General features: G+C 51.0%; 7 protein-coding genes across 7 annotated transcripts; 2 read left to right on the top strand and 5 right to left on the bottom strand.

Moving 5' to 3' along the window:
- Positions 1-286: 286 nt before the first annotated feature.
- On the bottom strand, positions 287-1962 carry Z518_00329 (uncharacterized protein; the record flags this gene model as incomplete). The annotated part of the gene is made up of 3 exons (XM_013420932.1): positions 287-1595; positions 1654-1838; positions 1900-1962. The coding sequence occupies 3 exons, from the start codon at positions 1960-1962 to the stop codon at positions 287-289; spliced, it is 1557 nt and encodes a 518-aa protein (XP_013276386.1).
- A 1764-nt stretch (positions 1963-3726) lies between these two features.
- Positions 3727-4831, top strand: Z518_00328 (uncharacterized protein; the record flags this gene model as incomplete). Its single annotated transcript, XM_013420931.1, has 3 exons — positions 3727-3814; positions 3888-4634; positions 4692-4831. The coding sequence occupies 3 exons, from the start codon at positions 3727-3729 to the stop codon at positions 4829-4831; spliced, it is 975 nt and encodes a 324-aa protein (XP_013276385.1).
- A 158-nt stretch (positions 4832-4989) lies between these two features.
- On the bottom strand, positions 4990-5844 carry Z518_00327 (uncharacterized protein; the record flags this gene model as incomplete). The annotated part of the gene is made up of 2 exons (XM_013420930.1): positions 4990-5713; positions 5801-5844. The coding sequence occupies 2 exons, from the start codon at positions 5842-5844 to the stop codon at positions 4990-4992; spliced, it is 768 nt and encodes a 255-aa protein (XP_013276384.1).
- A 266-nt stretch (positions 5845-6110) lies between these two features.
- Z518_00326 (uncharacterized protein) lies at positions 6111-7088 on the bottom strand (the record flags this gene model as incomplete). The annotated part of the gene is made up of 1 exon (XM_013420929.1): positions 6111-7088. One exon carries the CDS (start codon positions 7086-7088, stop codon positions 6111-6113), a length of 978 nt encoding a protein of 325 aa, XP_013276383.1.
- A 2305-nt stretch (positions 7089-9393) lies between these two features.
- Z518_00325 (uncharacterized protein) lies at positions 9394-10944 on the top strand (the record flags this gene model as incomplete). Its single annotated transcript, XM_013420928.1, has 1 exon — positions 9394-10944. The coding sequence occupies one exon, from the start codon at positions 9394-9396 to the stop codon at positions 10942-10944; it is 1551 nt and encodes a 516-aa protein (XP_013276382.1).
- A 2858-nt stretch (positions 10945-13802) lies between these two features.
- On the bottom strand, positions 13803-15693 carry Z518_00324 (uncharacterized protein; the record flags this gene model as incomplete). The annotated part of the gene is made up of 4 exons (XM_013420927.1): positions 13803-13898; positions 13992-14633; positions 14714-15093; positions 15153-15693. The coding sequence occupies 4 exons, from the start codon at positions 15691-15693 to the stop codon at positions 13803-13805; spliced, it is 1659 nt and encodes a 552-aa protein (XP_013276381.1).
- Positions 15694-18295: 2602 nt separating this feature from the next.
- On the bottom strand, positions 18296-21483 carry Z518_00323 (uncharacterized protein; the record flags this gene model as incomplete). Its single annotated transcript, XM_013420926.1, has 2 exons — positions 18296-19158; positions 19221-21483. 2 exons carry the CDS (start codon positions 21481-21483, stop codon positions 18296-18298), a joined length of 3126 nt encoding a protein of 1041 aa, XP_013276380.1.

Raw genomic sequence — 21483 nt, 5'->3', positions numbered from 1 at the left:
CAACCATGGGGATTTGGACTGTGTGGACGCTATTTCGCCAGAAACTGACCATTAGTAATGAAGATGATTTTTCATTCTGTCTTATCACTAAGTGCATTCTCTCCGAGAGAGAGTGTGTGAGCGGAAAACGAAAAAAAAAAAGACAATTCTTGGCAAATTTCGTATGTGCAATTGTTCAGGCCGCAAATATCGAGAGAATTATGTCCCCTATTCGGTGCGTCAAAGGTCAAGAGTACCTCCGTGTTGGATCTTAGCGTGATTCAGGCGCCTTCTTAAACAGATGATCTTAGGAAGACTCTGGAGTCTGCTTCTCTGCCGTGACAGATTCATGTGGAACTTCTTCACTGCTGGTCTCACTATTGACCTCCTTGATCGGACCATAAAATCGCTTGCGAGCACGGATGAAATAATTGACAGCCGCAATGAGCATGACTCCGATGAAGACAGGAGAAGCATAGTTCATATTCTGGCTGGTGACCGGAAGCATCGGTGGGAATGGTAGGAAGATGATGAGGAAAGTGCAGAATGCGAGCGAAAGGATGTTGACGTAGAGGCCGAATTTGCCCATGGTCCATGGTCCAAAGTTGATGGGGTTCGAGGAATCGAAGCGGCGAATAATGAACATGGTGGTCGGAATCGCGTAAGAGAAATAGAAGCCCAGTGTTGTCAATGAGATCAGGGCATTGAATGCGGTTGTGGATCCAATGTTGATCAAAGAAAGCAGGGACACTGAAACGAAGATCGAAATGACCGCATTCGTGGGACATTTATTCCACGGCGTGATGTGAGAGAAGAACCCGGAAAATGGAAGGCCGTGGTCACGGGAGAAAGCCCAGATCAAACGAGAAACGGATGCCATGCAGCCGAATAAGTTCATGGAGAAAACCATAATGACGCCCGAGATCATGGCGCTTGCGGCTTTTTGGTTGTTGGTTGCCTGCAAGAAGACAGCGATAATGGGGTATCCAGTAGGGGTCTCGAAGACCGCATCGGTGTCGGTAATGGCGTACAGAATCACAACGATATAGACAAATCCAGCCAATCCATTGATAATGACCGACCCGATCATTGCTCGTGGGACGTTGCGAGGAGCATCGTAAGCTTCTTCGCTCATGTGCACAACTGCATCCACCCCAGCGAGGGCGAAAGCTGGGGTAAGGAAACCGATGCAGAAACTCACACCGTCGCTGTCCCAGCCGCCAGCATTGATAAATTGGCCCCAGACATCGTGGTCGCTAGCCTTATGTGATGTAGCCAAAATGCCGATGAAGATGATGACGAAGAAGAGGACATGGAAAACTCCCGCCGCGGTCTCCCACAGAGGTAACAATTTCTTGCCAAATGTGTTTCCAAGAGCAGCAAGAGCAGCAAATCCGATCATTATCAACGTTGCTTGCCATCGTTTTGCGTCGTAGTTTGGGTTATTGAGGATGGCAACGCCCTGAATCATCGTGGCGATCAGAAAACAGACCGATGCCACGGCCGCGACCCATCCAGTAATGGTAACCCAGCCTTGGATGTAGCTAATCAGGGCGCGCCATTTCCGCGGCGAATGCTCAGCGCTCCAGTGGTACTGTGCTCCGGCGATTGGCGAACTAGACGGTTATCCTATCAGCAATCGGCGCTGGTCCTGGGTGACAACCCAATACCCACATCGAGGCCATTTCGGCCAAAGAACCTGCAATGCATAGGGTGCCCAACACTGAGACGATGAAGCCGTAGACAACAGAAACGGGGCCGCCATTAAGGTATGCGCCAGCGAACAAAGCACTGGTAGCTTCCCAAGTGCACAGTGTCGTCGCCGACATACCCAAAAGAGCCCAGAAATTCCATTCTCGCTGCCAAACCGACAAGGTTAGCGACTCCGAAGCTTTCAATAAAGGTCGTTGGCCAATTTACCTTGAGCACCTGCTTCTTCCCGGCGGCTTCCAAGGCAGCCTGGTCTGAACTGTACACGGTCATGTTGAGAGAAAAGTGCACCAATATACGGGGGAAAGCAATTGAAAGAAGTGGTGAAACGGAGGCGAGATGAACGAAAAATGGCCGCCTGCGCAAAAGGAAGAACTGGACCGTGTGGGCGCGAGATGGACAGTACTTGAAGGTTGTCTGTGGTCTCTTACTGGAGACATGCTAGGGTTGATGCACATGGCACGCCGAAGCGAGACAAAGCAGAGTCCGGCAGAGCCATGCGTCCCCTGGCCCAAATTTGTGTTGAATTCGCTGGCAAATGCGAACTGTGGTTGGAAATGGTGGTTGTGCCTGTGGCATTGCCCTTGGTCAAAAGGAGCCCCTTGAGGTGGGAGGAAGGCATCACAAGTTTTTCTCTGATAGGATTCCTCCAATGGCAACGAGGAAACCTGCAGGAGATCAGCATGGTTGCATGCCGGAGGTTCTGCGAGGGTGCCACAAGTTTCGGGGCCGGACGAGCTAGGCGCAAAACGCGGCCTGTTCGTTAAAGAACCCGTTACTCAAGCCTTTTGCCGGGAGTGTGCCCGTAGTGATCTTGTTGAGCTTGTCTGACATTGAGTGTTCCCCATGTTTCGTCTTTGGACGAACTCAGAGATCGAGAGTTGGAGTTTGTCAAACCACATACGTTTCATTGGATAGGATTTCGGAAGGGTTCGAAGCCATCTAGAGAGAGGACTTGTCTTATGAAAAGGCAGTTGCAGACCTTGCACATTGTTAGCGAGTGCCAAAAGGAAGGTCCCAAGTCAGAGTTGTAGGCTTGTGGCACCGCCCAATGTTCGCCGCTTATCAGGCACATGTGACAAAAACTGCTAGTATGTGCCACCCCCTGCTCACTAAGCTTCAGTTGACTGGCGCCAGGCGCCAACTGGCAAAAGAAAAAGGTGTGCGTGGTGCGGCAAGCTTCAATGGATGCAATTCCCACTCGTCTGCATGAAGAACACAACCAGAGTCCTAGCTTTTCAGGCATTCAGATGCGAAGATCTCACCGCTTTTGCAGTATTTTAGACTCGAAGGGTTCTCATAGACGACCCAGCAACAACGTGGTAAGAAAAGCAAAGCGAATGCACCAAACGTCCCAGGGCAGAGGACCATATCCGTCCGAGCTTTAAAAGGCCTTGCGGGGCGATAAAATGTACTTTTTTGGCGACTCAAAAATGCTGTTTGACCACCGTGCCGCGGAGGGATTGTCAGGGGCAACTAAAAACGTCCCAGTAAGCCATCGTGGGAAGCTCCAATTGAGGGGAGAAAGCACCTTGCCCGAGGGGCCCCAATCACATCTAGGCATGATGAGAGTGTCGATCTCTTGTGTTCCACGGCTCTCAGGGTGCGGTGTGTTATCTAGCAATTGCAAACGTAATAATAATAACCCTACAGCTTGAGACTTCTTTATGAGGCTTTGCATTTTGCCAAAATTCGAAGGGCTGCTTTGTGCTCCGCTGGCTGTTGGACCCCGAGCGGACTTGCAGAATGGAAGGCGCTTTGCCGGGGTCCTACTCCATCGCGAAGAAGAGGACAAGGAGAGAGGCCTTTGAAGATTGGACAATGACACACCTTTCATCTGTGCTTGTTGTATAGCAAGTAATTTTACCAGGTTCGCGGAAAAATGTACCACCGTCTCCGCTCACCGCCTGCGCTTTTTGGTTAGAGCAGAAAGTTCATTTTTTTTGAGACTCTCTGAAATTGGGCACCTGGAAAGAATGATATTGTTGAAACCTCGGTTTCTAATACCATGTGTCCTGATTTTAAGAATTTCTCAAGATGTCCAGCCCTTCCGAAGATGTCGCCGAGGTCTTTGAAGAATTGGGGTCCCTAGAAAAAGAGTTTGCGGAAGTTGAACTCGACATACGTACGCCGTAACCTAACTGAGGTCTTTTGGTATATTTCTATCTGGTCTTGCGCTGACGTTTGTTCTATTCCAGTGCGAAGGAAAGAATTCTCTCTGAGACCGCTATACTTCAAGCGCAATACCCTGATCGATCGCATCCCAGATTTTTGGCCCACAGTATTCGGGAATGGACCGGAAGAAATCCAACAATTCTTCTCACCCGCTGACCTCGCCCTCATCTCTTCCCTCAAGTCATTCTCGGTTGAAAGATACCAGATCGAGTCGGAAACGAAAGGAGAGCCTCGCAGCTTGCGGTTCACATTCGAATTCGCAGAGAATGAATTCATAGAGAATAGACAATTGGTGAAGGATTTCGAGTACAAGCCGCGAGAAGATGGTCCGGGAAGTCTGGTATCGAAACCGGTCCCTATCAAGTGGAAAGGCAAGCAAAAAGATGTCACTCACGGCCTTCTCGATGCGGCTGTTGAGCTCTATTCGGCAGAGGAAGCCTTGAAACTCAAGAATGGCGAAAAAAGGGTCGACATGGTGGAGCGAGAGTCGCTTTGGCAGCACGAGAAGCTGCGGGAGAAGATGATCCAGCTTGACGAAAGCCCTGAAAAAGAAGCAAGCTTCTTTAACTGGTTCGGGTTCCGCGGTGCTGTGAACACGGAAACACCCCAAAAATCGGCCACAAACGGAGCGACTGGTGCCGGTGCCGATGCCGACGAGGAAGATGAAGACGAGGTTGAGGAGATGTTGGAAGTCGAGATATTCCCGGCGGGCGAAGAGCTCGCCATCTCCCTGGCTGAAGAGCTGTGGACAGACGCCATGGATTATTTCAGTAAGAGACCCTAGCGTCGATGCTTTGACGACATATGAGGACTGACGTGCATCCAAGTGTCTGCTCAGGACGAGGCTCCCTTTGACAGCAACGGCTTCGAGATCGAGGAGGACGAAGATGACGAAGAAGTTCCCGAATTGAGTCCAGCGGTGGAGGACCAAGACGACCGACCCCGCAAACGACAACGGAAGGACTGAGATGGTCGCCGTCCGTGTGAATATGCTGAGACATACCATCACTTTGCATGTGGCATGTATGGAAGCATCTTGGCTTGTAGATAGAAGCAGGGGCGTAGAGAAATATTTCTCGCGCCCTGCCAACCTCTTCAATGGTCCTCAGACCATTGGTGTCTTGCTCATAGAATAATAAGCAAAATCAACAAAATGATCAACACCACAATCAGCACAGCAATACAACAACTGCTGACCGTATCCTCATTCTTCCTAATCACCTCGCCCACCTTCTTCACACCCACACTCAACTTCCCACCCACTCGATCCGCTAACGTATCGACCTCGTCCAACATGTGCCCTTGCTCTTCCAGTTCACGACCCATATCCTCCGCCTGGCCCCTCAGGACGCCGACCGACTGAAACACTCCGTCGAGCTGCTGATCCTGCTCGGCCATCATGGTCGCCTGCTGCTGCGCCTCGAATTCGCCGTAGGGGTCGTGGTCGTCACCTTCATCATCTGAATTGACACCATCTGTGAATGTCGAGGGCGCAGGTAACTTTCCAGTTGCTGATCCACCGGTTGCGGCGGGTCCAGCAATATGCGAATCGGTAGTGACGTCCTCAAGTTCACGACGCATGCCTTCGACTTCGTCGCCAACATCTTTCACGAATTGGCGCCGGCGCCGGACTTCTGCGACGTCCAGGCCGAAGCGGTAGGGATCCGACTCGACGGCGGAAATGGACTCGAGGAGGTCGGCAAGGTCGGCGGTGAGGGTTTCGAGGTTCGAGCGCAGGTCCGCGCGAGACTGCTGGAGTTCTGGCGAGGTCGCGGACGTCGAGAGCGTACGGATGCGCAGGTACGAGGAGAATAGGTGGCGGGTTGATTGCAAGTTAGCTTCAACGTCTCTATGCGAGGGGAACGGGATATGTTAGCTCTTGGATGTTCGTGCGGTTGGCAAGAGGGCGATTGAAAGAGAGAAGCAGGTATCGTACGTTTGGACCACGAGGAAAGGATCCTCGGGCTGAGAATTTGCCATGGCAAAGAATCTCTAGCGAGAGAAGGGCAGCCTTCCAGGTGCAAAGGCTCAAGGGTTCGAATGTTTACTGCATGGTCGTCGTGGGTGATTAGATACAACGAGAGACAAAGGGGGGATCTGGAATAGTAGGTCATGGACGTCGGGGGAGAAAAGCACCCGCCGAGGCGACAGGTCCGGACACCAAAAACACCTCTACGTACAAAGATTATTCAAGTATTGATAGGACAGACGCCACGTACAGATGTCCTCTTCCTTTGGAAACCACTTTATGCCTTTTCCTGCACGCCCTCGAGTCGATTCACCTCTTCCTCCGCCTCGTCCCTATGAGCGGGCACCTCGGTCACAGGATTCAGCTTTGTTTTATGAATCTGGTCATACATCAATAAGCCTCGTCTAGGCTTGCCATTAGCCAATTCACGGAGTACCTTGACTCTGCTCTCGACCATTCCATTCACCTCTTTGAGCCGATTCCTCAAGTCCTCTCCCAGCGGTGACTTTTGGATAGAGCCAATCTGCAACGCCAGTCTCATTGCGTTCTGCATGGGTAATAAGGATACCAGTTCGGAATTCACCACGAGACTCTTCTGTCCAATCTTCTTAGCCTCCGTGTCAATCTCCTTAGGCGCTGCATCGACTCTGTCGGACTCGGATTTTCCCTGATTTTCCGCTTCGAGGTGAAGCATCTTTGTTGCGCAGTTGGCGACTTTTCCATCTTCGTCCTCCCCATTTAGGGCATGGACGGCTCTCGCCGCAGCCAGCTCTGTCAACACACTCGCCACGAGCGGATCTGTTCTAGCATCGACTTCGATCTCCTTGAGCTTTTCGCCGCCATGTAATTCGTTCTCTAGAATCCGCGAGACTTGCTCAGCTCGCCGAGCGGCCGTCTCCAGTTCCGTGCCTTTGAAATCTGCCAGCGCGGCACGATGGTGGCAAGCCAGCATTAGTTCCTTTGCCACTCCCCGTTTACGTAATGTGAAGCCCGTCTCTTTGGATCGTTCGGCGCAATTCATGATAATACGATCTTTGCCTTGTTCCGCCGCCTTTCGCGCAATCTTTTCGTAAAAGAACGCCGGGAGATTGATTTTGGACAGTACAATCCCCGTCAGAAAAGGGTGCAAGTTGCTCCACACTTTCTCACTGTTGGTGTCGCCCAAAATGTCCACGATTTTTTTGATAGAAGCTTTGTGGTTGGGTTTGTCGTAGGCGTCCATAGGCTCGAGTTTGATCTTCTCTCCATCCGTCATTGTCACCGTAACACCAGGGTCGTTTGTCAGGATGGGACGGCGCGATGTCTTGTACATAAGAGCTCGGTGATGGTCCTGCAGGGCCGCTGGCGTGAACACTTTTTGGCGCCATGTCAGGAGTAAGTCATCGAGTTCGGGCGATGATGTGGGTTGGAAGGAAGGAATAACTATGAGATCGTTAACCGGAGGTTCTACTCATATTGTGAATACTCGAGGGACCTTTTAATCTTCTGGGAGTGGTGCTGAAGGAACGTGAAGCTTTTGAAGCAAACGGAGCACTCTGCCGACAGCTTCTACAGACGTAAAGTAGTGGCTGTCCATGCTGTGCCATGACGCACCCTGCACACACTTGACCGGTAGAAGTGGGAATAAGTCGCAATATAATGAAAGATATTTCTTTTGAGTCTCAATTGATGCATTCATTTGAAACGGCAAGTTTCCCGAGCCGATGCCTTCCTGGGACGAAGGTGCTGCCGCTCTATGAGTCTCTCCGTATGTGACTGGCTTCATCGTATATGGAACAGCCATACAACCTCTCTATGCTATTTCGTTTGGAGGCACGTCTTCACAACTTCCACCATTACTTTGCGACCCGCTGGTGTTTCAGTAATCTTCTTTCCGAGTCTCAATCTGAGATCTCAAAGGGTGATTGAGAAGTAATATACAGTTCATCCCAAGCCATATTCTGACCCATGTAGTCTCATTTTCCCATGCTGAAAGATGTGAGCACGGACTCCATGTCTGATGTCGCGTTCAACCAACATTCCGGATCGAAAACCTCAGGCTATGGGGAAAGTTGAGGATTTCGATGACGCACATAGTTTTGCATGTTAACGATCATGCCTGCTGGGAGATGACAGTCTTCAGCCTGCATGCTTTCATCAAGGATTCGGGGTCACCACAACACGATGGCGGGTCCAGGCAGAAGCATTCAGGTAAGGCCGATTCCTGGCAGCTGAAACGTCCACCGGAACACTCTTCGCTTTCTCATGTAGGCCTGGCTACTTCTTTTCGTGTTGAGGCCCTGACAGGGTACAGAGAAAGTACGTCAGTGTTGTGGAAGTAGTCCCGCTTCCTGGAAAACATGACGCCCGTGGCCTCAACGAATTCTTCATGGGTCATCTTTCTTTCCCAGGAAATTGATCCGTGGCTGTCAAGTATGGTGAGATGAAGTGACCTTTCTCTCTCCTGGGAATCCCCATGAACTCTTTGAGGAGGGCTCGACTCCTTCGCTCCCATCCCGTCCGCAGGAACGGTAGACTTCACCGACAAAGATCTGTAGCAACTCTTTGTTCTGCCACTAGTTTTCTAGGCTTTCAGGCCAGAGACATTGTCTTACCTGGAGCATAGTCTGGAACATTCGATAGGGACCGTTGCTGATGCTAGAACCCTCGTTGTCGTGGAGTTATCGAAGTGGTAGCTACGGTGTGGTCATCATAAAAGGGGGTTGCGCTTGGAACCAATTTGCGGAATGGAGGAACTGGAGAACTGCTCCACAGTAGGGGCCAGATCTTGCGTAGGCCCGGATGCTGGAACAGGCGGCTTTGATATTGGGGAGATAAACATCCCTGGACTATTATCACAAAGAACAACTTAACCCGCGTCCTACGTAGCCAAGAAGGATGATATCAACCTACGTATCAATGGGACTCTTAGAAGAACAGCTGACGATGATGACATGCGCGGAACTCCACTTCATGCAGAATGGTACTTTCAACTTCACGGCGCTGGTAGGAATAAGGAGTCTTCAAAACCGGCAACAAAGATTGCTATTGGCAATTGACGGCAACTTCATCGACAAACTGTCCTATTCCCGAGAAACAGGTCTGAAAATGGTTTTGGAGAGTATGTACCTCTCGCTTGGCCTGACGTCCCACATCGAGTGTTAGGTTTTCTCACGTCCCACGCGAACACAGCGCTTGCTCTCCTGGTTCAGAGGCGAATAGGAGAATTGATGACCACCGGTCTCCTATAATAGCCAATCCTTCTCCAGGGGGATAGTCCGGGGTTGAATTTTGGGGTAACTGGCCCCACAAGATCTCACTTTCAACTCCAAGTCGGTCGTCCAGGGTGGATGGCCTTCCCTCGTCGGCCAGATGTCGTTAACGTGATTTCAAAGCGGAGGCCAACTCAGGCCACCTTCGCGGAACTGGGGACCTTCAACATTGGTGTCCAGGAAAACTGAAGTCACGCATCTAGGCGGCAAAGAGGATATGTGACATCTGATACAGAACAGGACCCACATATTAATTGAAAAATATCCCATGCCGATGGTAAATTGAGACCCATTCTCATCAATTCCAATATGTTGGCCCGATTAGCCTTGGTCACGACATCTGCAATCGCTCTGCTGCTATGGCTGGCATACTCCTGGACCACAACCAAGAGACGAAATCTGCCTCCAGGACCGCCTCGCCTTCCAATAATCGGTAATCTTCATCAAGCACCTCAAAACTACCCGTGGCGCACATACCAGGAGTGGACGAAGCAGTATGGGCCAATCTTCAGCCTCCAGTACGGTCTCAACACCGTCATCATGCTGGGAAATCATGAAGCAGCACATCATCTCCTCGACAAACGAAGCAACATCTACAGCTCTCGACCACGAGTTGTCATGGGCGGAGAATGCGTCAGCAAAGGATTCAGACCCTTGCTCATGCCGTATGGACAAAGATGGCGCAATCACCAACGTCTTCAAGCGTCATACCTCAACATCCGAATCTCGCAGAGCTATCGTCAACTGCAAGACCTCGAGAGCAAGCAACTCATTTACGAATTACTTGATCCCCACGCCGACTTCTCGGACCGATACCATCGGTACTCATCGAGCCTTATCTTCGCGCTGGCCTACGGCAGACGCCTACCCAAAGGCGACGAATCCGAAGTCAAGGCCATCGACCAAGTGATGGAGAACTTCCTTTTCGCAGCGCGGGTGGGGACATGGATCGTCGACGCGCTCCCTGCGCTTAACTACTTGCCTGACTTCCTTGCACCGTGGAAACGGTATGGAGACGAACTTCACAAGTTCGAGTCAAAATTGTACATGGGCAACATGGCTCAAGGGCTGAAATCGACGTCGTGGAACTGGGCCAAGCAGGTCCAGGATATGAAAGAAGCCCAGGAAATGTCTCCCAAGGAACTCGCTTATGACGTAGGCATCATCTACGAAGCAGGCAGCGATACCACAACCATGGCGCTCGAAGTGTTCACATTGGCCATGCTTCTGTACCCGGACGTGATGAAGAAGGCTCAAGCCGAACTCGATTCCGTCGTCGGATCGACCACTTATCCAGGCTTCCTTGACAAGGAGCGACTGCCTTATGTTGATGCCGTGATCAAGGAGACGCTGCGTTGGCGACCAGTCTCCGCGGGCGGAATCCCGCATGCTGTCATCCAAGACGATGAGTACATGGGATACTTTATCCCGGCAGGCGCCACGGTGATCGGAAACCACTGGTCCATCCACCTCGACGAAGCTGTTTATAAGGATCCTGACACTTTCAACCCGGACAGATGGATTGAGGAACCCAATCTCCCCTTGGACACTTTCGGATTCGGGCGCCGTGTCTGCACAGGTCAGCATATTGCGAAGAATTCCCTATTCATCAACATCGCGCGGATTCTTTGGACATTTAATGTTGAGTATAAATATGAGGTGGAAAATGGCGTGAAGAGACGTTGTGAAGTCGACCCCTTTGCCTTTACCCAGGGATTTAATTCGCGGCCGTGCAAATTCAAGGCTGATTTCAGACTGAGAGATAAAGGGAGGGCTGATCTTGTCAAGCAACAGTGGGATGCAGCGGAGAAGAATCTGGATTCGATATTGGCCAGTATTAGGGCCGAGAATACGAAATAAAGAAGAGAGGGTAGACGGTAGCGGAAGGAAGACCTCAAAGTTGGCCGTGACTTGGAATTTGAACCCATCTGGGATAGTTGGACGTGGGTCCCCCGGCGTGGGATAACGCGATATACTCGTCAGCGTCTTGGAGACGGATATGGCAAATTTTTGCACCGAGTTGGATCAGTATGACGTTTGGTCTTCTGAAGGACAAGCAAGCGGATTTCCTTGTTGGAAGAGTGCAAGACTTGACACTGAAGTGTGGACGGGGCTGAAGATTTGTGCTGCGAAAAGCTCCGAGAAGCCTTTAAAATGTCGATTGAGCTTTTCTGCCGAACTTGATGGATCTGAACAGCCAGTAGGATCAAGGTTGTGCTTGGACTGTCAGCATTCTTTCTCCGTGTCTTCTGACACGGGCGAAGACAAGTTGCGAAATCATTCTGACAGCAAGCCTGATGTTTCCCTACTGAGAATCTGAGGTCTTGGCGCGCTAGCCTGAGATATAACGCGACCTCTCACTGCTCTTTCCTGGAAATCGGCGTGGACCAATCACATCCTTGCGCCTGGTAACCACGTGACGTGCCAAGGCTGCAGAGTGAGAACTCGCCCTGCATTGGACCTGCCTTGGAACTACACAATCCGCTTGATATCCAATCTCAACCTCTGGTAGAACCTCATTTCTACTCGAGATGTCGCAGCCATTAATTTGCCGTATATCGACGTGTTGCTGGAGATCGTTCTTTGCAGAAACTCGACCAGGAAGACAGTTCCATCGATCAATGGTCACGCTACAACGAGGTCCGGTCGAGAGGCTTGAAATTCCTTCTGATCTTCCTCCACAATTCTTTCCTCAAATACCTGAGAGATTCCGGCCAGGGAAAAGTGGGTCTTATTCCAAGTTTTCTATGCTCGGCACGATTCTGATCTATTCGCAGGCAAACGCGACATCGTAATACACAAACCTCCAAGATCCGAGGCCGAAACCTGCAAAGACCCTATATCCATTGTGGACAAGCAACAATTAGCTCTCCTGGATCCCACGGGCGCACGTTCCAGACTTTTTGATAAATCAAACAAGGATCGCGCAAGAGTTGGGGACGTCCTCTTAGCAACATTCAAAAATGGCGAGCCCGTGTCAGGAGTGATACTGTCCATCAAAGGCTCAGGGCCGCATACATCTGTTCTTGTCCGGAATCAATTGACGGGTATAGGAATGGAAATGAGTATCAAAGTGCATAGTCCCTTGGTCCAGAGTATGGAAATCGCCCAGAGAACCCCGAAGAGAAAGAGACGTGCGAGGTTGTATTACTTGAGAAAGCCGGAACACGACGTGGGAAGTGTGCAGAAGGTGGTGGATCAGTACCTGAGGCAGCGAGCTTTATTGACTGGTGGGAAGAGACCTGGTCAAAGAGGTGGTTCAAGGCCAAGGAGATGAAAGGATTGACCGAATTGGTTTCGATGTCGGTCTTAACATCGGTCGAGGACGCCAGATGCCTTGCGCGGTGCCTGAGTCTTTAGAGCTGGAGGTCACCATTCATCAGTCCATTGATCATACGGCAAGCCGGCGTGGGAGGACCAACTTGTGAAACATCATGTAAGAATATAGCACACCTTCTCCTTGACTGAGTTTGAAGTTTTGATTCAGGAGCACGTCTGAAAAAAAAAAAAAAAACCTGAACACATGCTATCACTTCAATGCCTAGGTCACGTCCGAGGCTTGAAGCCTTTAGAAAGCGTGATTCTGGAGCACCATTCTCAGACGTGGGCACAGTTTCTTGCCGGAAAAAAATAAAGAGCCTTCGCGCCCGTTTTCCGCACCGTTGACCTTCCTACTAACCTCCTCCCCTAGTAAGTGAGCGGTGAGGGAGGATCGCAAGAGGGTTAATCCTGTGCCATAGACCAAGTCAAAAACAATGCCAGAGAGGCTACCAATACACCCCTTCCTACAGCCAATGTCGCAACGGAGACCGGTATGCACGTCGCATCAAAAGACGAGAACAAGGCTAGATCTACATTGCAGACCCAGTCAAAGACGAAGTCACAGACACTACCAACGAAGACCTCGAAGCTATTGCAAAAAATGATCAGTATGTAGATCATGATGGAGGACATCATCTAAGCTAATCATCAACGTCACAGAACCGATCCGAGACAAAGATGCTGTTCCCACCAAGTGCTCTTGCCCTAACACCATCAATCCCGGTAGGCAATCCTGCCAAACTACGAGAGAAGATGATGAGAAGGACCATCTGTAGTCGCATTGGCCCCCAAGTTCAAAGGCTCATGCGCCAAAACATGATCCCAAATCTTGCCCATATCCTATCATCGATAGCATTGTCCAACTCTGCGACGTTTCTTGTGTTCACACTCGAGCTCAAGCTCTCGCCCAACTCGCAAACAAATACGACAGCAGCTCGAAGTTGTACTACCATCATCGGCTGAAACACTAATTTTTACTCTTGGATTGACGGAGCCATTGGAGCGGAGACAATAGTCAGATCGCCAGTTCCACTTCAGTGTTTTTCAGTCAGCCATAGGGCCATGGTAACGGCATGACAGGCGTGACTAAAATCTTCAATGACTTGTGGATTCAATCTAACCGCTGTTTGAATGAAATTCCAACCAATCGACGATGATGACGAATCCGAGCTGGATGACGATCTCCGATACCGGACTTCATGATCGTCATTCATGTGTCTGCCAACTGCATTAACCAAATTTCAGTCCTTCAATTGCCCAATTCTACTTGCTTTGTTATGGAAAAGGGTGACTTTTATGATCGTTACTAACTTTCCAAACTTAGTGCCCAACCGATGTCCTCTTTCATATCTGAGGCTTATATTGAAGCCAGATCAAATCCGACATGAACCACAGCTCTAAAGCAGAAGCAACGTGTGATCTTCATCGATCTGCACTTCGATATTATCCAGTGACGTCTTGCCCGATACCACAGGGGGTCCTTTAATGGTGATCTACAGAGAAATGACCACATTAGATTTTAAACACACATCGCCGGCCAAAGCGGATTCGAGACGATGGGAATATGAGAAAGGTACAACACTTACAGTTCCACGCGGGGTGTGGGTGCCCATCACGCCCTCATCACCGGATAGATGCACTTCGACGGAGCTCAAGGGTCCGCCGACACATACCTTGCTGCCTTTGTCGCGGTAGTCGAGGATGTTGGTCTGAGCGATGGCGCCGGCGACGGAAGGTGTGGTGAGGGCATACCCGATGCGGCATTTCAGGTGTGTGCGCAGGGTGTGCAGGGTGGATGAGGAGAGATGGGTCGCCGATGCCAGCGTTGTGGATTGTGGGATCAGCAGGATGCGCAGTTTGGAGAGTGCAGATGTGGACGGGTCGCCTGATTTGGCTGGTAAATTGCCGGCTTGGAGGGTGCGGGTGGACATGTATCTCGAGAGGCCAGAGGGGAGGGTTGTGGCAGGGTGCGACAAGTAGGATTTGACGGTGGGCGGTGAGGCGATGACGATGGTTGGGTTGGTGAGGGAACTAGCGTGGACAAGGTCGATGTCGTCGCCGGAGACGGAGTTGAGGGAGAGGGAGGCGTTCGAGTACAGGGCTGCCAGCGTCCAGCAGAGAGTGTAGCTGTCTGTGAGGCGTGTCGTGGGGAGGAGCGTGTCTGTTGGTGAAAGCTTGTGGGTTCGGGTCAAGGTCGCTTGGAGCGCGGCGGTGCCGGAGATGATGGCCTGAGACGAGATTGTCAGTATGTGCCCAAGAAAACGAACGATCGAATGTGATATGGAGATCGTGGGAGGCGTGGACGCACCTCGGATGAATACTTGACCAAGTCATAGCTTCCGCTGGCAGTGGGGTAGAACATCGACACGGGGGGAACCTGAGAATCTTTATCCAGAGGCAAGACTTCGGAGTTGGTAGTTCGTTTATTCTTCTCGACGAGTTCCTGCCATGAGCCGATGGTGTAACCGGCCGGCGCGTCCTCAGACCAATTCATATGCAAGCTGCCCGGCTTGGTGACCCAGATGATGGATTTGATGCCCTTGTTGGAAGATTGTAGGTCATCAAGGTCCAGCGTGCCGGCTTCAGCGATCACATGGTCGGCCGAGATCTTGGATAATAGCGGGTTGAGTTTTTCTTGCGGAACACCATATGGCAAGAGAATAGTCGAGAAGCCATAGAACGAGCCAGCTGAATTGAATTGAATTAGACACCGAAGACGGCATCATTTCATGGATAATGCGACATACCGAAGATTGACGATAGCAATTCCACCGAATTCGAAAGGCACACGGCCACAGACTGGCCGTTGTTCCGTTTTACGTACTGACCAATGACATTGATCCCCAGCGTCAAGTCATCAAGGCGGTGCTCAACAACTTTCTCCCGTCCGAGGACCGTCTGGATCTTGCCCTTTTCACCCGTCGGTGTACCGTCTTCCTTGACGGCGCCACGGACGGCCGCTCTCCAGACATCACGAAGGTCCCCAGGGCGGCCGGAACTCCATTTGGGGGTGCCAGGGTCCTTGACACCCAGGCCAGCGCGAAGAGGATATCCATGAGGAATGTCGATGGCGCGGTAGACAGCCGACTCACCGGGTTGACGGACCGGTGCTACCTGCGCTTGTCTGGCCAGGAGAAACGGATGAGTGTCAGGTTCCTGACCCGTAAGCAATGGATAGGTGAGGACCATGACCAGAATGATGACAAGGATGGTGGTGAAGATATTCCATGAGGAGAAGAATTCCGCTATTGCAGCGTCAAGTCTTTCGGCTGTGCTGGATGTCGACATGCTTGCTGCTTGATTATCAGAAAAATATACGTCGCGTTCGGAGATTGAATTAAGGATGTTGTCAATTCTAGCAGCAGGGACAGCGGAAAGTCCCATGTTCCCTCTTCCGAATCTTGTCGAAATCTTGGCAGTAGTAGACACTACTTAGTACTAATGGCCATGCTGCTTTTAAGTCACATACAGGCATATGGCCACGAAAACACTGCAGACGCCATTAACGTATTGAGAACGTGGTCCTTGAGCAGGTACTTGGCAGAACTCGAACACGCAGTGATCTTCAACCACCACCACTACTAATAATAATACCTCCGATCCTCTAATAAGTCGAGGGCATAACTCTGACCTCTCTGTTTCATCACTCGACCTGCTTTACGCCATTTCCTGCTGTGCCTGGTATCGTGCCATCTCACTGATCTTCTTACCTGGTCCAAAATGGCTTGTGGCGAGAAGGTGGGCAGCATCTCTCGCGGTATGAGTCCTTTGTTCGGCCAGAGGCCACACCATGTGAGAGCCCAGTTAAGTTCCCCCCACTTTCGAGGGATCATATAGGACTTCGATAGTGGTAACGTCAATGAATCCTTTACGTGTGAGCGGCGACATTTGGCCACCAGAGACGGAGCGAGGCTGTGAGGCTTGCTGTATTTGCTGAACGCCTGAGCTGTTGGGCTGCATGTTATTCATTCTCGTTGTTAGGTTGCTCACGTCATTGTTCGCCGCTGCTTTTCGTGGTGCCATAACATCCTCGATGAAGAAATTGTTGGGACTGCTTTTCCATTCGAAATCGGCGATGTCTTTTTTATTTTGGCCGAAGACAAGGGGGAGAGATTTCTTCCATTTGTTGGAATTTTATGGCATAACCTTGGATATCAAGAAAGCTGGAATATGATTCGGGAGTAAGGTATCCACTCTGGATCAGGTCAAGGTGAGTAAATATATCGTTGAGAAGAGACGCGAAAATTGGAGCAGTCTGATCGCTCTTGAACAGCGGTCCTAACCACTTGCCAGGGGATGGTCAGATATTGTTGGTGCGGTATCCCACCCGGGGGGGGAGAGAAGAGGGAATGATGGTTACTGAGAGCTTGTCGCTGGCAATCGCTGTGGCAATAGCGGCGGCTGAGGTGCTCTACCTGGTGGAGGCGAAAAGTAAGGTTCCCGCGACGCAGAAGAAGCCGCTAGTGGTGGTGATGATGGAGGTGGTGGTCGACCTACAGGATTTGGTCGATTCTGCGTGTCTTGAAAGCTGTATTCGACTACTCCCGGCAGAGTCTATTGTCTGCTGGACGAGTTCGGTGGAATTGATGAAGGGCATGTGTGCCTGTGTATATTCCGACCACCCAAATTGACGCACAAGTTGAAGTCTGGATGGCTTTGGCAGTGGACTCCTGGCCTCAGAGCTGGTATCTGTTCTGAGCAGCCATCACAAATAAATAGGGCAGGCAGCTGAAGCGTGCGGCTATTGTCAGTACCAGTTACGGCTAGTCAGGAGGCAGTACCGGCACTCATGTTGAACTTGGAGGTTGCAAATCGACTCAAGATTTGGATCGTTGTTCCGTCTGGGGAGAGACCGCTGGGTTACATGCTGAATTGCATTCGTCGCTGACTTCCAGCTTCGTTCCAATTTCCGCCAGTCATTGAGACTAGCCCGTTGGCAGAGCTAAGAAACGCTCCATTTTGGGAGTTCCGAAGGCTTGCCGTAGCATTTTGCCTTTATCATGGCTTTGAGGCATTGAACCCATTAACGGTAGAGTGCGAATTAGGTGGCATCAAAAGTCCGCAGATTTCAGGGCAAGGGAATTATCTCTTGTCACGTGACTATGGCGTGTTTTATTCGAATGTATAAGCTTGCCGCTTTACTGATACGTCCTTCGTAAATGGGAGTTCTTGGCAGAAATATAACGCAGGGAGATCATGTGACTTCGCCTTTGTGTTCGGTCGACCTTCCTTTGTTTCTCGGCTAAATTCCTTTGTGTCCTGTAAACCCCTTGAAGGGCAGTTCGTAACAAGCGGCTTGCATCTTGCATGGGCGTAAGAATAATCCAATTAGGGTTCTCGCAAATGGTGTTTTATCAAGAGGCAAATTATGATTCATGGACAGGCTGTCAAGGTACAGTCTGGCACACTTCGCCAGAACTGCGAGTAATTCATCCATTACCTTGGAGCATCTACACCTAGCTTCTTTATATTGAGAAAATTGTTCAGCCGTTGATGGACACAGGACACGGTGAAAGATTGTTTAAAGAACGATCGCAAAATATTCCCCAGGTATGCCTTCCCGAGGCGAACGCCAGCGCCCTCCTATCATGATGAACGTCACCCACAACCAAGAACGGAAGAGTCCCAAAGAGAATTTCTTGCGAGCAACCTGACTAATTCTGTGTTCTTATGAAATCTGTATCATCTCCACGAGGCAGCAGGATTTGTGACTGATGCCTAGTTTGGAGAGGTTTGGGTTTTAGGATTTTGAAATTAAATAATCAAGTGACCATATGGATTTGCATCTCCTGAACACTTGGGAAAAGAACTCATGCCCCGAACTTGAATTGGCTTGAGATATTCGGTCAACCAATTGGCGGAGACCGACGAGTCTCTACCTCCCACGTCTCTATAGCGAGGCCTCCTTCGACGTCGATGATACGACACTCTCGTCGAGACTGTGGCTACCCTTCACCAACTCCGGACCGAAGGGGAACGTCGTGGGCTTCCTCAGGACTGGTTCCTGACTCGCATGTTCCCAGAGATTGGCCGTGAAGTTCTTCCCCACGGCTTCGATCGGAGGAGTGAGGAGCGGTAGCGAAGCGAAGAGGGAACCGTAGCAGATGATTGCGACCAATAGACAGCAGAGCCAGTACGGCAGGCCGTATTCGAAGAGAGTACACATGGCCCAGGACCCAATAGACCAGAAGATGAACCCGTGAATGAGGTAGATTGTGAAAATGTGAGGGAAAATCCATTGGAGGAGCTTGTGGGAGAGGAGCTTTTGCAGAGCTGGACTGATTTCGACGATCGCTTGCATGCCGACCGTCGCCAAGAGAGCGTTGAGACGGGGAATGAAGTAGTCAGGGTACACCGCGTTGCCGGCTTGAGAGATGCTGAGGCCGGATTGTGTGTCGGGATGCCATCCGTATTCATAAGTCGCGTAACTGACATTGGTCCACTGGAAAACCAAGTCTATCGTGAAACCGCCCAGAGCGACCGCAATCAGGAACCAAAGGAGGGGATAATACACCAACGGCCGCGCGTGAAGCCACTTTTTGTATTGGTAGGTCAGGTCGAGGTCGGCGAGCATGACTCCGGCGTAATAGTAGGAACCCCATGAGAGGCCATACCAGTGGTTGCAAATGCAGAAGGCATAGAATGCAAATCTTTTCCAGGGAGTTTTGCATTCCTTAACCATGATTAAGGCGAGGAGGGTTTGCCACGCGCCTTGGAGTTGGACAGGAATAGTCCAGAGGACACCGGTACAGTCTTGAGACAAAAAGGGTCAGCGGAGCGAACGTGATAGATGTCCAAAGCGAAAAAGGACTTACAGGTATAGGTGATCATCGGGGCGGCATTGGGGATCAAGAAGGCCAATTGGATGATCTGACTGATGAAGACACCCGGGTTGGCGACAATTACCGCGTATGGCCACGTGGACCAAGTGACACTGGGAAGATACTCCAGGTAATGGAGAGCACCGGAGTCCATCAAGAAGTATTCAAGTAATGCGATCGCGGCGACGGGCGTCAGAAGACGAAAGGGCCGAACCACAATCTTCTGCGCCATGTTATCAAGTTTTCCGGTTCGAAGGTAGTTGGAGACAAGGAAGCGTGTCGAGATCATCAAAAAGGGCCCAATCCATAGCGCATCAAAGATGTAGGTGGCAAATGTCTTTCGGGCCCACATCTCCGACGAGTAATGGTAAGGCACTCCGGGTTCGATGACGGCAGGAAAGAACGTCAGAGCGAAGTGATTGAGTGTAACAAGGATGGCAGACAACGCAATGAAGCCAGCCAGATAGTCGACGCGCTGCGCTGGAGGAGGTTTACCGCTCTTTTCTCCAGTTTGGGGCTGGGTGGTCGACCGAGCCGCCTTGACCTTAGGCTCTGGCTTCTGGAAGAAGAGGCTGGGGTTGCTACCATGAGGTATGGTGGACAAGCCGTGCCGCCTGGGCGTTGACGCGTCAGGACTGGCGCTGCTAGGAGTCAATGGGCTACGAGAAACTGCCTCAGGGGCAGGTGTGACAACCTCGGTGTCGATACGAGCAAGGAATGGGTTGCGGTCTTTGGCGAGACTAGTTTGAGACTTGTCCCCGTAGAATTCGCTCATGTTTCTTGGTCTGTCGCGAGAATCGCCGCGAGGGCTCAGGTTCTGGCTCTCTGAGGGATTCGATAGTCCTCGAACGTGGGCATCGGTGGGTCGAATAGTAATGTTGTATGAGGAGTTCTTGCGCGATGGCCACCGAGAGCTGTTGGGAGTTTGGTACTCAGGTGCAGGGGTGTGCATCCCCGAATAAATGGGCGGGCCTGCATGGAAGCTTTCATATGAAGCGTTTCTGGGAAGTTCTGACTCGGGACCAAAAGACTCGATACTTCCCGCGTTGCTCCTTATTATTGAACCTGAGCTCGTTGACGCGGTCTCGGTCATGTCTGCCAGTTTCAAATTTATTTGTGATCCGGTAGCCATTCCTCCATGCTCGTGTTCGGAGTCTGGCTTCCCTTTGAACTTTTTGCGATAGAATCGCCGCCACAACGTCTTTGTCACCAGGACAACAAAGATGCCCCCCATCACGACGTCGATCAGAATAGGCACCCAGGGGGCATGACGCCGGTCAGGGGTTTGGTGCCATTTTTTCCGAGCCTCTTTCGAATATGGTGTTGATCCTCGAAGGGAGTTGTCCGACGCGGGACACGCGTCCGCCGCCGTGCATTTCGCATCAAAGTCCTTTTTCTCATCTTTGGTCGTCAAGGATGAGTTGAAGAAATGTCGTGTCCAAGCGACATCGGCTTCCGTTCGGTTCTGTGGAGGACCTTGCGTGGTATACCGGTTTCCCACGCTCCAGTGTTTGTATTGGATGGCAGCCGGCGTTGAAGGCAGAGTGTGATTCTCCTTCTTGGTGTAACTGTGGCGGAGCTTGTTGCCGATGTAATAATCGATCTGTTCTCGTGACCAATCGACCCGATACTCGGTATAATACCAAGGATTCATGCTCTCATTGAGCAGAGTGCTGAAGTTCGTCCCGAGCCAAGTGTTTGCAAAGACGTTTGTGGCCAAAAAGCTGACCCATGCCTGGCTGTGGTTATTGGTGTTCATGACATCGAGGCTCCAACTCTCGGTCAGGTTGTGATGGAGGACCATCGACATGGCTGATCCGTCAAACCACTGACGGGGTGGGCGCATCGATGCTCTGAAAGATCCGAAGAAGATATCTTGACGTTGCGTTCGAACATTCGCTCCCATGACAAGATGCTCTGGAGTCGATGGGTCTAAGAAAAGCTGGAGGGCGGTGAGATTTCTCGCCGTCGTGTCATTGCCCACATTGACGTTGTTCTTGGTCGCCCCTTGACGGTACAAAGTGTTCCATCCAAAGTCCCGCATATGCTTGTAGTTTTGGATCACGTATTCTTCCTCTGGAAAGCCGTCCGTCTCATTAAAGTAGACGATTTGGGCGTCGGTATAGACGATGTCCGCTTCTGCGTCGTAAAACCCACACAGACAGTCGGATACATCTTTCGTCGGTGCTGCACTTTGCGACGTGACACTCTGGAAGAAGCCCCAGCAGAGGGCAGCAGAAGTGATGAGGGACTTCAT

Source organism: Rhinocladiella mackenziei, assembly GCF_000835555.1.
Source record: "Rhinocladiella mackenziei CBS 650.93 unplaced genomic scaffold supercont1.1, whole genome shotgun sequence".
NCBI classification, from domain to species: Eukaryota; Fungi; Ascomycota; class Eurotiomycetes; order Chaetothyriales; family Herpotrichiellaceae; genus Rhinocladiella; species Rhinocladiella mackenziei.
This window is presented reverse-complemented; position numbering and strand designations above follow the sequence as displayed.